Source organism: Trematomus bernacchii, unplaced genomic scaffold (assembly GCF_902827165.1).
Source record: "Trematomus bernacchii unplaced genomic scaffold, fTreBer1.1, whole genome shotgun sequence".
NCBI classification, from domain to species: domain Eukaryota; kingdom Metazoa; phylum Chordata; class Actinopteri; order Perciformes; family Nototheniidae; genus Trematomus; species Trematomus bernacchii.
Window position 1 is genome coordinate 1793606 of NW_022987698.1, and position 14506 is coordinate 1808111.

A 14506-nucleotide genomic window follows, 5' to 3' on the forward strand; every position below is an offset into this window, starting at 1 on the left:
ATCTCTGTTATTATAAAATATAGAGCTTTAATTTATTAGTCAGCAACATTGATGAGGAAGAAAAGATAGTACTTTTTTTTACAAGTCATTAAAATAACATCAACTGTGCAGTATATCATACATTATTCTACCTCAATGACCCAGAGCAAAGTCTGCCAAACAGAGAAAATAAAATGAATGCACATGTTTGAAATATGCACATTTCTGAGAAGAGAGAGAGAGAAAAAGGAGACTAAGAGACGTACAGAGAGAGAAAGAGAGAGAGAGAAACAGAGAAAGAGAGAATTTAAAATCATTATCTTTCAGCATCTTCTGATAGTGTTTCCATATTCCCACAACGAGAAAGACATTCACTGACATCCACAGCAACGTAGCATTTTAGACAAATACCATATACATTACACTGTACATGCCATGCACAATGAAAAGCCACCTTCTGAAGATTTTGTTACGCGTTTCTCTTCAGGTTATGTGGTGAACAGCTTGGAGTTGTTCTTGTGACACTTTTTTATTTCACTGTATGGAAGTTTTATATTAGGTCTGTGGCACATATGAAAGCAGGATGGCACTGCATGACTGATAAAAAAGGAGCGCTGTGTTGTTAACCAGTTCAAATGAAAATACAGAAGAAAATACAGAAGCAATAAAATGCTCATTTCAGAGCTCTGCATTCGGCATTTTTGTTGTTGTAATCAAATATAAAGTATAGACTGATTACATGATTAATATTCACTTTGTGAAATCCTTATCTAGAATGAAACTGGCAGGAATGCAAACTTTAGATTCATTAGGAGCTAAAGAAAAACAACCTTTGAGCATACAAATGACATGCTCTTTCTTATATGAATATACTGCATATGCCACAGATACAAGTGAAATATTTACCGTTTTGTTTGGCAACAGAAGGTGCTTTATCTCTAAAAATGTTTTTATCACAAACTGTCACAAAGTCACATATAGCTGCCTGCTGGAATTTCTTTTCTCAGAAGAGAATAGAAAAGGCAATGTTATATTTTTAGCTTTTGTGTCGTTAAAGGACCCTTTTCCTCCAAAAAACTGCTTATCACAAAGATCACGTTTGTTAAGGATACAACATTGAGATGTGATATTCACATACAAACAAAACAAACACTTGGCAGCAACTGATTTTCGGAAGAATTTGGGTGGATGATGTAACTCCATAACCTGAGGCCAGGCTGGACCACAGACAGGAACGGAGAGACGTCTTACTTTATGTGTGCGACATGTTATCACAGCTGCAGTCTCACTGTCGGCATTTCTTTTATCATTGCCTGTCCCAAGAAATGCCATTATCAGTATGTCCACAGCTTGTTTTTGCAGTAAAAAAACTGTCTGATATACAGTAGATGGTTCTGGTGAAGAAGTTTAGGGAAGTTTGATTTCACTGAACCAGCGCCTCGACTTCCAGCTGAGACACTGAATACTGCCAGCAGTCAAGTGATCCAACATGGTCACCTGTAACAGTTTCTGGTTCATCGGTCCATGTCCATGTGTGGATCCTCCCAAAGTCCTGGGTTATTGTTGCTGTTTCTCAAAAACACCAAACATAAAGATATTCTCAACATAATAACACATCGTAATAAACAATAACACTAACAATAATATTATAATAACAACAATATTTGCACAAATTTACCTATTCACAAAAAAAAACTAGATAGGTACAAAGAATTACTTTTTACAACCTACAATAAATATTGTGTATTTTTTTTCCAACAGTTACATAGAAACAGTTTGATGCCGTTGCTTCTGGTTGCAGTTTCTGTCTTGTCCGTTATAATCAGCTTTCTGACTGGAGTCAATCCCCTGAATGGAGGGATGCAGTGTTTCAGGAGTGAGCAGGTAGACTGTAGGACGATGAGTTGTGTATCTAGCTCCTCATGTCTCAGATGGAGTTGTTAGCTCATCATGATGCCGACGGTTGCGAGGCTTCTTCTGCTCTTTCAGCTCCTTCAGGTTTTTGGCTTTGTTGTCCCCGAGGCTGACGTCTCCGAGCTGCCAGTAATCCTGGCAGTACTGGTTGATCAGGCCCATCTCCGGCTGGCTCAGGATGGTCAGCAGGTCCTTATACTGACCGGCACTCGGAGTCCAGGCGCTGGACTGCAGGGGGGGGATTGCCGGGCTGCCCGTATCCACCAACACGTTGTTGACCGTGCGACTGGAGAGGACCACGAGCTGCAGTTTGACGAGCGTGTGTTTGAAGTTCTTCTCTGTGGACGTGCACTGGTAGATGCCGCTGTCAGAGGACTGCAGAGAGCGGATCAGGAGACCTTCCTCCGTTTTTAGGATGCGACCATCTGAGCGGATCTGTAAAATCATTTTTAAGATGTTAAATGTGATGTTTAAGTACTGTATTCACTTACTTGAAACAAAACTATAACTGCTTTAAATGGTGTACAAATACTGTGATATAATATTGGATTACAATTATAGGTTAAATAAATGAGTTCATCACACAAATGTTGCAGCTAGTAAAGGATAAGCTTATTTTTTTAAACGATATGTTACCAATGGATCAATCAAGTTTAACTAAGACTATAACAATACTTAATAAATGATTTGTTGATTATATATTGTATTATTAAACTGGATCTTAGTCTTCAGAGTAACATCAACAACATGTTGAATGCAGTGAAGTAAAAAGAGCAATATATGCCTCTTACTTATGGTGGTAAAAAAGTACTAAGTAGCCGGAATCGGAAAATATTCGGGGAAAGAAGTTCAAAATTATACTCAGTATAGTTCTCGACTAAATGTACTTAATGACTTTCCACCCCTGACTGCATCACAGTGAGAGCTTTGCTCACCTCTTTCCTCCTGTCGCTGTTTTCCTTCTGCAGATGCCACTTGAGAGAGACATGAGGAGACCGGGCCTGGCACTCCAGGAACGTCGTGCTGCCCTCCACCCCATACTGCATAGACTCCAGGGTATTCTTATTGGCTAAAAAAACAATATGTAGAATATATCTTACGACTTATTCCTAAAAATATGTATGGATTATACAGATTGATAGATTAAGCAGAATCAATGAGGTAAATTATATATAAATGAGAATAGGCAACCACAGGCACTATAATAATTTAAATCACATTCCTATTTCCCTTTTTGTTGCAAGTTAGGTTCCTAATTTGTGTGTGTACTGTATAGGCTTAACACAAAGTTGCTCTGATACTCACTGTTGGAGTTATATCCTCTGCATTGGCGAATCGGATTGCCGTACTTTACATCCTGCCTACGGCTCCGTCTAGAGGGGTCAGATCAACATTCAAAAACAAAAAGCAAAACGTTAACATTTTGAAAATCTTAAGTGCCCAAGTAGGAAAGCAAAGGTAGTGCACACACACAAATGAGTACTGTATTTATCGCATGCATGTGTAAACTATTTTAAACCTAACCTCTTCTGGGAGGATGAGTATCTGGAGCAGGACTTCCCGTCCCAGGCGCAGTAAGGGTCTCTGGCCAGACAGCAGTCAGCGCAGACCTCTCCGTACACGTCACAGCGATGGAGAGCCAGGTGAGACACCCCCAAGACCGACCCCACGTACAGTTGTTGCTATTAATTAAAAAAAGAAAGAACAGAGATAAAGATCAGAAAATAAAAGAATCATATAAACATTACATACCACTTGAATACATTGGCCTGCAATTTCTTTATGATTTTCTACAGAGACTAAAAAGAAGGTATGATATCATTTAAACAAAGAAATTAACAAAGTTTCGAGACAGTCTTTAGTTACTTGTGTTCAAAATGTATAAGCAGTTGTTTTACTGAGAAAATTCCTTCCCTTAGATACATTCTACAATTTTGCTCTGATTGTAAACTATCACTGTATGCTAATTATACGCAACAAATTACTGCAATGGCAAACTGTACATTTACCATTGGAGTCCTTTTTTGTTAAAATAATCACTGATTACATGGGTACAGGTACCTTCCTATGAATGTTGTTTCTGTAACAATAGTCAACTTAATTTGGTAAGGTCAGAGCTATGGCTTATTAAATCATTTATTTTAGCTCATTACATCTAAGTATATATGTGCATAAATTACAAGGTATCTTATTGGTATCGACCATCAGAAGCGGGTTTTTATCAATTATCTGTAACAGCGGGAAAAAATCGATATGGTACCTCCCCACTATTTGGTCTAATTAACTCTAAAGCAACTAACCCTTTTTGATGAAATCTTCATGGTGGTGATTGGCGTGGGAACCTGCAGGGACACAGTTATCAACAGCTTTAAACGAGCAGACAAGGAATATTCAGTGAGATACTTTAGCCTTGGAAAACCAACACAATGTACATAAACAATGTATAGACAGAGAGAGAAAGAGTTCATAGACTGATGTTAGGAGACTGACCTTAAAGACTTCCACTTCCTCTAAGACCAGCTCCTCTGTCTGCAAGTCGTCTCTGGGCAGGACAATCACTTTCTGGACTGTCCCCCGATCTGTTAAACACAAAAGAAAAGCAAGTTAAACTTAAGACCTGTGGACAGGTAATACTCAATAATAACCATCAATAATGAATGGTAAATTAAAAGGTAATTATTATGAATTATTTACAGATATTACACATATTTACAAATCGTTTATAATGCTATATTTCTAATGTATTTGATAGTTTTTTGTTAATATTTACCTATATTTTTTTATTTGAAGCTTTTAAGAAATCTTTTGTGAAACATCAATAACCATTAAATGAATAATAGAACAAAAGACCAATATTAAAGGGGACAGTTTTAAATGATTTATCAATCTATTTATTAACCATTAAATAAAGTATTATAATCATAATTTCAAACTTTTAATTTACCATTGATTATTGGTATTATAGGGTGCTGCCCTGTTCTTACATGTGGAGCGGACAGAGACATAGCCAGAGGACTTGAACAATAAACGTGAAACCTAGAATTAAACGGACAACCATCCCATAATGTAATGAAAGGGCTCTGAGCACTGACCTGTCCCCAGGAAGAGCACCTCGTAGTTCCCGTCAGCAGCCGCCACCTGGTCCACTGCAATTGTGGTGAACTCATAGTCCACATTGGTTCTGACCACCAGGGGGCGCTTGTGCACCGGGTATATGGCATTGTTCATGGTGGGGTGGTTTCTCATGAAGTTGATAACCTCATCTGGGTAATCCTTTGTGGATTTCATGTTGGGGGTGAAAGTGCCTCCAGGACACTGTCGACAAAAAAAAAGAGATCCAAATGTGAAACCTGCAATTTACCAAATTCTTTCTGCAGTAAAAACATGTTCTTTTAAAAAAGGATGACAGACGACTTTGTTTGTGATAGGAGGAGGCGTGTATTGTTTATTGTTTATAACTCACAGTGCCAGGTCGTGGGTACGGGATCTTCCCAGTGTACGCCACCCACTGGTAGTTGGGCCCCTCCTTGTGGGCAAAAGGCCCGTTGAAGACCATCCGGATGTCAGCCATGGAGTAGACGCACACCGCCGAGCCTTTAAACACAGCTCTGTAGGAGGGCAGAAGAAAAAAGGTTGAACACACAGAAACAGCAGCTAGAGGATACAGATAAACTCTCTCCCTGAGATAATTACTACGGGTGATCTCTGCGGCTGGTAGAATCTACTTCCTTCCCACGTACTCATCCGGCCTCTAACGGGAACGCAATGAAACATCCTTACGCACAAACACTCTCTCAAACCGACTCAACTAGAGTCAAGCTGTCTGACACACTGACATACAAACACCCACGTACTGCTGAGAATCGCCAGAGCTCTGGCTCTGGCTCTGCTGCTGTGTGGTGGGTGTACTATGTTTGTATCTCCTGTCATGGGCCTCTATCATTAGCGCCGCGTGTGTTTTTATCAGCTGGGTTTGAACGTGCCTGATGCCTGAGGGAAAGATGGAAACAATAACGGTATTTGTTTCTCAAATACATTAATCAAGACATGTTTATTATGACTCGGTGCGCACCTCTCCCTGCTTGAGCACAGTCAGAATATCAATTTACATGTCTGGTTGGCTCCCTTGAATTTTAATGCTGGCTGTTGAATGACAACGTGCTATCAAACCTGACCTATGAAGAACTATAGGCTCAGCCTCTCAGAGGAGCGAGACTCCCTCTGGGCTCCAGATTCTCAGCCTGTTTTGCCTTTGTAGCTGAATCTGACAGGTCATACGCAACACAGCATCTCAGTATCAGAGAGACAGAGCTGACATCTTCAGTCCGTCTAAAACGGAACAAAACCTGCAGAAGATACAAAAATACACCTTTCCTCCAGACTGCATGAAAGTTAGAGAGTTTGAGAAGGCTGTCAGTGACTCACCCTGACACTGAGAAGACTCCATAGATGACAGGATTCTTGTTGTCTTGTGTTGGCTGGATATACACATCCCCTAAAAGATAATGACAAAGATTATAGCAATTAGTCACAGTCATAAACCATAAAAGCAGAGGAGCTTACCAAGCCCAGAAACTGCTGAATAAGACAGGGAGGATTATGGAGACGGTGCTAAAACGGATAGATAGAGGATTAATGCAGGTATATTCAAACATTAAAGTATGTATAAATGATCTAGTAGAAACCCAAAACATGACCTCTAAATAAGCATTGAATGCCCCCTTAAAGTAAAAGATGCACATTTGAAAAAACCCTAGTTTTATAGGTTTAATATACTTAAAGTAAACAAACAAGTAAGAAAATAAATATGAACAAATATCTCAACATTTTATTGAAGTAATGGATTGAATACTATAGGTTACTTTCTGGGACTCATGAATAAATGGCAACCTTTCCACAGAAGCACAATAACTGTCATGATGAATAGTCAGACAAAGAAAAAAAATGTATTAAGTAAATATTAGTGTCTGTGTCTTGTATCAAATCAGCCCACAGACGTATTAGTTCCCAGATTCCACCTGGTTCAAACCAAAAATAATTGTAATTGTTGCATTTGGAGACTTTTTGCTTCCTACGAGGGGGAGTTAAAGGAGACTTCCTCATGAATTGCGGTTGCCAGAGCCTCAATGAGATCCCGAATCCAAACCCTGTCAATTCTGAAACTTTGGTTCCTAAATCTCAGCAGGGAATACAAGCGAAATAGAGATCTCTGGTGAAACATGACTTTAATAGGAGCCATATGCATCCAATGACTGTGGGGGTGAGGCAGTTGTGAACCCTGTATATCCTTGATGGCTTAATGAGGGAAAAGTGCAAGGAATAACAATAAGGAAGAAAACTTGAATAAATGAGACAGTCTGGGTAGAATAACATTTCGCCCGCTGTCGCTTCAATACTGAGCATTAATGGAAAACCAATGAAAAGAGTTTAAAAAGGCCTTGAAAAGACAAGTACAACAATAACCTAAAGTCAAAAGTCTTTAGAAAAACACCAATTATAATAAAGACACATGAAATCCTATCTGCTCTTTCTATAACTTGAGATCTTTTATTGTTATCCCTGAGAAGCAAGACATTATTCCATCCAACCACATTCAAAATGGAGAGCTGTCAACTCAAATTGTTCTCCTAAATATTCCCTAAATTAGGACTTCATCATATTTGAAAAAACGGACTTTTCCCCAGGATATGATTAAATATGCGTTTTTGATCAACATCATCCTTTCTGCAGCCAAAATATAGCAATACAGTTTATATAGTGATTATTTCAGCAACTAACTTTTCCTATTTGCATTTTTTTCAGTTCCATGCTCATGTTCCGTATTTTTTTCTTGAATTAGAGTAAATGATATTATATTATATCAGACAGACTTCTATTGTAGATTAGTTATGGAAAACAATTTCCTTTTAAATCATCAGCATGAAACAGAACAAAACATATAGCCACAACTACATATGTGAAAATGAGGGTCAAGTGTAACAACATGTGATTTGATCTTTAGGCCCTTGGCGTCATCTGCACAAAATAAACAGGAGCGAGCTTAAACTGACACGGCTTGTTTGAAACATGATTTCTGACTGCTATAATAAAAAAAACGCTCCTTTGATCACAAGTTTGAAATTGTTTCAGAAAAAAACGTCCTTACATGCCAAGGTCTTAACATGGCAGGTAATGGCTGCACACTAAAGCAAAAATTAACTTTTGGCAGACAAAGTTGAAATTCATAACCCATCTGACGCCAGCCTGACAGACCTACTGGCTGCAGAACCAGCGCAGTGAAAGAGAAGATAAATAAATCAACGGAGAAGTAGAACAAGTTGCGTCACTGCAACTTTTGTTTCTGATGCGTCAAATCAGAAAGTCTTTGAGGCACTCTCTGTGTCACGTTAGAAGAAAAACATCTCTGTTTGCTGTGAGCATAGAAACAAACACAAAGAGAGGGGATACATATGTTTTTTATTAAAGTAGAAACAAGAGTGTGAGTGATGCACTCAGTGAATAGTCACAGGATGGAAAAGAGACTGTCAGATGACCTGAGAGAGTATGTTATTTATGCTGTTGAAATGTCCACTTAGAATAAGTACAGAGAAAATGGAAAAACAAACTGAAATGTTATATACAGTAAAGAGGTTTGGGGATTTGGGGACTACAGTAGCATAAAAAATAACTCAATGAAAAAACAATGTTTCCCTCCATAATTACATCTCAGAAAAGGCAATAAAACTTTATCGCCCACACATTCATTTTCATTTTAGTCTGGCAGACGTTTTCATCTCCCCTGTGTCTGTGAGTCTTCCCCTCAGTCTTTATATTCCTCTTCTCCCTCGGTGCCCTGCTGAATGCTTTCTCTTCCGTTAGCCCGTGCCTCACCGTCTAAATCTACTCTACTCTGTCCCTCGAGTCTCTGTACAACCACTCTGATGCCTCTGCTGGACTCCATCAGGACCAGCAGGACTGGAGACAGAATACATTCCTACCAGACGGTCTGTGGTTATGGGAAGACGGACTGACCACAGGCTTTTGGGATGTTCTACTGCACCTCAGCACTCACAATGACCTCACCACGAGTTCTCGTATAAACTGAGACTACAACTGACCTGCTGTCCTGTAGAGAGACGACTCAAAGTACAGCTGACAGAAGAGCGCTCTTCTGTCACTGGCAGAGTGCTCTTAATGCATAACATACATTTGCAACTAGCAAAGCCTCATCACAGCAGGAATAAGAGATGCTACTTTACATTTAGCTCACAGCTGTGCATGATGCACACTTACTGGCTGAATTATTCAATGCTGTCACAATATGAGGGCAAATTCTGAATAAAATAAATGATGACAGAGAGATAATGCCGCTGACCACATGGTGTGTTCAAGTGCAACTTCTAACACCTTGTAGGTCAAACACTGCAAATTATTATGTCATCTTAGGATAATTCACAATATTAAAGTCTATAAACGTTGATTAAGATGCATTTGAACTTTTTGTCTATATTGTGGAAAATTGTTGAACAGCGTGAGTTTCAATCATAATCTTATAATAATCAACTGGACTATTATATACTATCTATAAAAACAAGCAGCTTTTGCAAAGGACTAGGATTAAGGAGAAGAGAATAATTGATCTGCAATTGACAATGTATTAAATAATTTAACTACACTTGGACCAAAGCCTAAAGCTCTTTCCTGTGGGATGCAATCCGAATAGTGAGTAGAATAGATGGGAGGACATGTTTACATTTTTTCTAAAGCTTTCTTTTTGGTACATGCCGTACTTAGTTGAATCTGTTGTTTACCTATAATTTTACTGGCTGTGTTAACCACTCTTGACAGTTTCCCTTTACATTTGACAATAAAGTGTCGGTATCACATCACCATGTTAAAAGGCTAGAAAAAAATCATTAAGCTTTCTGAGTAGGGTAGAGTAGTAACCGCTGTATATCTTTTAAAATAATATAGTCATGCCATCTGTTAAATTAAGGTGGCTGACTAAATTAGTACCTACGTATTATTTTGGCTTGCTACAGTACCACACAATTCCACAACATGCATTAAACATTAGATTTTGTACAAACATGTTTCATTTGAAACTTGATTTAGCATTATCCATTTGAGTTGAATCCATTTTGTTTGCTGGACTTAGGTAAAGTTAAATTGTAAATATGAGCTAGCAGTTGAATTCATCATTGAATAGTATGTGTTTTATTCCCAGCAAGAGCACATTTTCCAATAGCAAAAACCAGTTGAGAGTAGTGAAAGATGTTGCTGCTCATACCAGCAGTCATTATGATTTGAAGGATACTACAAATCCCTTGTTAATCCTGTCAGTCATGTGAATGACCGACAGACCGGGATGATCCATGGGGAGTCGGCCTGATCCCAGCTGCTCATTACTTTGATTACTCTGCATGCGTGTGTGTACTTGCATTTCAATCTCTTGTTTTTTTATTTCTTTAAGTACACATTTTCTGCAAACCAAGTTAGAGGTGCTGAAAAGCAGAACGATCACTGTCTAACGATAAAGGTGTTACCTTTGAGGATGTTACCTACATGAGCTATGTTGATGTTCAAAGGAATAGGCATGTCAAGCTTAACATGTAGGAGTCAGTGATACTTTAATCTAAAGCTGCAGCTTCCCGTGGATTTTTCCCAGCACTTCTGTATATAAGCAGACACATGGTGCTGTAAACCCTGGTTTGCTGGGTGTGAGTCTTCCAGTACAGTGAGCTGGTGTCTCACACACTGCAGCAAAATCTGAGGAGACGCTAATTCCGAATGCCTTAAAACTGTAACATCATTGTGAAAGTATGCAAAACAAATGGAGGGCAAAATGTAGGAGACCTCTACAAATGAGAAAGTTGTGGATACTGAATCTCTCAACCACATGTCCATCTGGAGACCCTTGTTTTGACTTGTAGTTACACGGTCACGTAAGAATTCTCACTTTCCATCTGCCACGTATTCATTACCACACCAACTCTAAGCAGATGCATTCAATGTTCCCTGATGTGTGGAATATGATATGTGAATAAGTATTTGGGATATTTTGGATTTGTAGTTAACTATTAGATCACAAACATTGATGCTGTGACCAACAGGTGGTGGACACAGGACACACCTAATGAGGGGTCAGGGTTTAAAACTGTCTACAGATAAAAAGAGCAAGTGCTGTGATAGCGATAGAGGGAGAATCTAAATCAAGGAAATAGTGATTTAAACTCACTTAGTTCATCAAAGTGGGTCTCGATGCCGTCAGCTCCAGGCACAGAGCAGATGAGGCGGGCTTTCAGGAACGTGCTCCACTTGTTGACCAGACAGCAGTGTCCACCGTCATCGTTCTGCGGGGAAAAAGACAGAAGTCATCCAGACACCTCTATGGAAAGAGTCTGACCAACGTCTGACTAACAGCTGTTTGAAACAGCCGTCCAAACTAACTGCCCTGGGTCTGTTGTTATTGGACCTGTGTGAATAAAAGATCAGCTCTGAGTTTCAGCTTGGCCCATCTGCACAGCAGGTCAGCCAACTTCTACTGCTGAGGTAGAGATTCAAAGCCTGGGGAATGATTTGTGAGCTGAAACTCAACACAATTTACAGAGACGAGATGATTTGTCGAGCTGGAAGACAAGCATTTGATGTCTTTTTTTAAATCTACTGTAACATCAATGGGGAAAGAATCCTGCTTTCCAAAGTTTCTTGTGGTAAAAAACATTTACTTTTTCACATCGTTATTGGAGTGGAAATGTCTACCAGTCAGTCAACTTTGTTCGATCTTAAATATTTTACCAACCATTGCCATGAAACTTTGTAAAGTTTGCCGAAGTAGGAATGAATGAAATAAGAGAAAACACCCCTTTTGACTTTAATGAGGATGTCATTTTTGTTTTTTATTGATATTCCTTAACAAGTGTGATGCACTGTGGTCCCTAGAGGATGAATTTAAATGCCTTGATTTGTCATATAGTGCTATAATCAGGTAAATTACTGCCAATTCCCTTTTGGAATTATTTGTCCATCTCCAGGGAAAATCAACTATTTGGGTCACAGCACTTCATCACTGAAGACACACGGCTCTGGCTTTGTATTGAAGCATTTGCATGTATACAGATGTGGACAAAAGTCAACTCTGCCGCTCAAACATTTCGTGCAGAGGAATAAAAATAACCACACTTTCCAAACTTAGCAGTATAAGCAAACAAAGATTGTGTTTTTCTGTAATTGGTGCTTTTTTCTTTTGGATCTGCAATTACTGCTGCTCATGGGGAACCTTCTTTATGGGCCTCTAAGAGACTGAGGTAGGCAACAGACTATACCCAACCACTCCGGAGAAATATAAACCTTTCAGTTGAGCTGATCAACACGAGTTTTGCTGACTGCTGTGATAACTCACCAGACAGATCCGCCCTATCCTGGACTGGGTCATGGGACTCTGGCCCATCTCAGAGGCTTTCTCTCGGAAGAAGAAATAGAGCTTGTCATCATTCTTCTCAGCGCTGTCTGGGATGAGGTGTGTGTGAATGAATGTGGGATCTGTAGAAAAGAAAGACAAGATGACAAAAACAGACCAGCTATAATTTGAGGATCCCCAGCTGAGGCTTTTGCCATGAATACAATATAAGAAGTACATCGACGTTGCATATCAACTGGATATGCAGTAAACCTTTTTTCTCATAGCTCCTATCATTCCCTCTGCCCGTACTACCTGTTGTAAACTATAGTGGAAAACATACCTTGTTTAATGCAGAAAAGCTAATATGAAGCTTCATCATTCTCTGAGTCGGACATATCAAATGTATCTCCTCCAAAGCCAAAGTTGTATGTTTATAACTTAGATATTCCTTCTTGGTTTCCCTTGGACATAATTTATTTTTTGAGCTGCAGTAACATAAAAATAAAAAGGGATTCAACATTTGAAAGATACCTGCTGCATTCTTTTTTCATGTACAGAATTAGATCTGTGAATTTGCAACAGTTTCAATAACAATTGATTAAAGACAGAAATTAAGAAACATGAACCTTTATTGTCCCTGAAAGTAGTAAACCTTGAGACAAATACCTTGATAAGTTACCTAGTTATACTAATATTAACATGGGCAGAATAGAGGTCTTAAGTACTGTTTCGGAGAAAATGTTTGTTGCTCAAGGAACAACACCCTCACAGACTTGATGACAGTGAACATTATGCACAACCAAATTGTGCTCACAGAGAAATCGGATGAGGCAGAGTCTATTGAGAATGAATACTGCTGTAACCTAAATAATAGTAGCCCGGAGCCCAGAATAGTACTTTGACTGTCCTCAACCCATCCCCCTTTATTTCTTCCTAGTGACAATGCTTAATATGGCATCACAGTGCGTTCCCACTGGCTGACTTACTGGGTCACTGATGGGTGCCCCTCCCCATTTTGACTGACATGGGGCCCAAATGAGGACAAACCAAAACCAGGAGGAGGGGGATAACCAGGAACCATGGAATCGGGGAGGGGAAATATCCGAGGGATTCCACATGGCTGATTAGCGGGACTCAGGTGTCCCGATTCAGTGTGCCACTACCAGGGGACTGTTGTCAGGGCAACAGGGTCAGAGGAAAATCTGGGAGCCAACGAAACCAGGGGGAGGCCGTGATTGATTTGGAAACATCAACGAAACTCCCGACCAGCATTTATAGAGCTGTGACAATCACGGTTCATTAGAGAGCCGAGGCCACTCTGACTCATTATTGACATTCGGTAATTCCCCCCCCCGACTACTGAACCTGCGGCATGCGGTCAACGATTAGCGTAGTGCATTTTATGCTCTGAGTCAGATGATCATGTGGTCATGTGGCGCAAGACGGAAAGATCAACAATCTTATTCCTAGACAACATAGCTCTAGGAACAGACGACATACACGGCGGTACATATGGGAGGTCGCCTGAAACATTACGGCTACATTTTTTCAGGAGCTGAGGAATAAATTATAAACAGTCTGGAAAAAGATGACTGAAATAAATTATGCTGGCTGTACAACAAGCCGTGATTTGAGACATTACCGTTTAACCATCTGGAGTTGTACTGATCCGTCCTCATGATTGTCTGCTTCCCCATCGTACGGAAGATAGAAGAGTCTGTTCCCATGAAATCAATGTAGACACCTGCATACAGCTCTCCATCTGTCAATCACAGAGGAGGAAGAAAAGGAGCTGAAGTCATGACAGGTGAAAGTATAGAACACATTATCACCAAGTCTGATTACATCCTTTCAGGTTTCACCAAAATCCAAATAATGTATGTATAGCAACTGTGGCTTCTCACAATGAGATGTTTTTACTATGCATATTTCCTCTTTAAAAAACACAGCACAGTGCCAAAATACATAATGGGTCTAAAATGAATTTAATCAAACCCTGTCCAGAAGTGTGAGAAATGTCACGTCTGGGTTAAAAATGTTGACCTCACAATTATATGGCAATCATACTTATATCAGACTCATTAGCCCAATCAGTGTAATTCCAATGGACAGCTGGATTCACACATTTCAACATGTCTGACATCTGATGCGTTGGAACAAGGTCATTTTCTGTGCATGAGAAAAGGGGAAAGAGTCTCTACTGGTAGTTTACTGTGGTGTAGTCGGTAAGAA

The 14506-nt window shown here is 39.5% G+C and overlaps 1 protein-coding gene across 4 annotated transcripts in view; it reads right to left on the bottom strand.

Annotated features, from left to right (window-relative positions):
• Positions 1 to 7: 7 nt before the first annotated feature.
• Positions 8 to 14506, bottom strand: part of LOC117489561 (semaphorin-3F-like) — a 47893-nt gene continuing 33394 nt past the window's right edge. For 2 of the 4 annotated variants that reach the window (XM_034138937.1, XM_034138935.1), the window contains 12 exons: positions 13917 to 14036; positions 12275 to 12414; positions 11111 to 11225; positions 6319 to 6388; positions 5357 to 5501; positions 4986 to 5208; positions 4384 to 4472; positions 4194 to 4235; positions 3418 to 3575; positions 3199 to 3266; positions 2829 to 2962; positions 8 to 2328 (listed from right to left, as the gene is read on the bottom strand). In XM_034138937.1, coding sequence (XP_033994828.1) covers positions 1900 to 2328; positions 2829 to 2962; positions 3199 to 3266; positions 3418 to 3575; positions 4194 to 4235; positions 4384 to 4472; positions 4986 to 5208; positions 5357 to 5501; positions 6319 to 6388; positions 11111 to 11225; positions 12275 to 12414; positions 13917 to 14036 — 1733 coding nt within the window. In that variant the 3' untranslated portion in view covers positions 8 to 1899. Of the gene's footprint in view, positions 2329 to 2828; positions 2963 to 3198; positions 3282 to 3417; positions 3576 to 4193; positions 4236 to 4383; positions 4473 to 4985; positions 5209 to 5356; positions 5502 to 6318; positions 6389 to 11110; positions 11226 to 12274; positions 12415 to 13916; positions 14037 to 14506 lie in introns of all 4 variants that reach the window. The other 2 variants (XM_034138936.1, XM_034138934.1) reach the window with 1 other exon arrangement.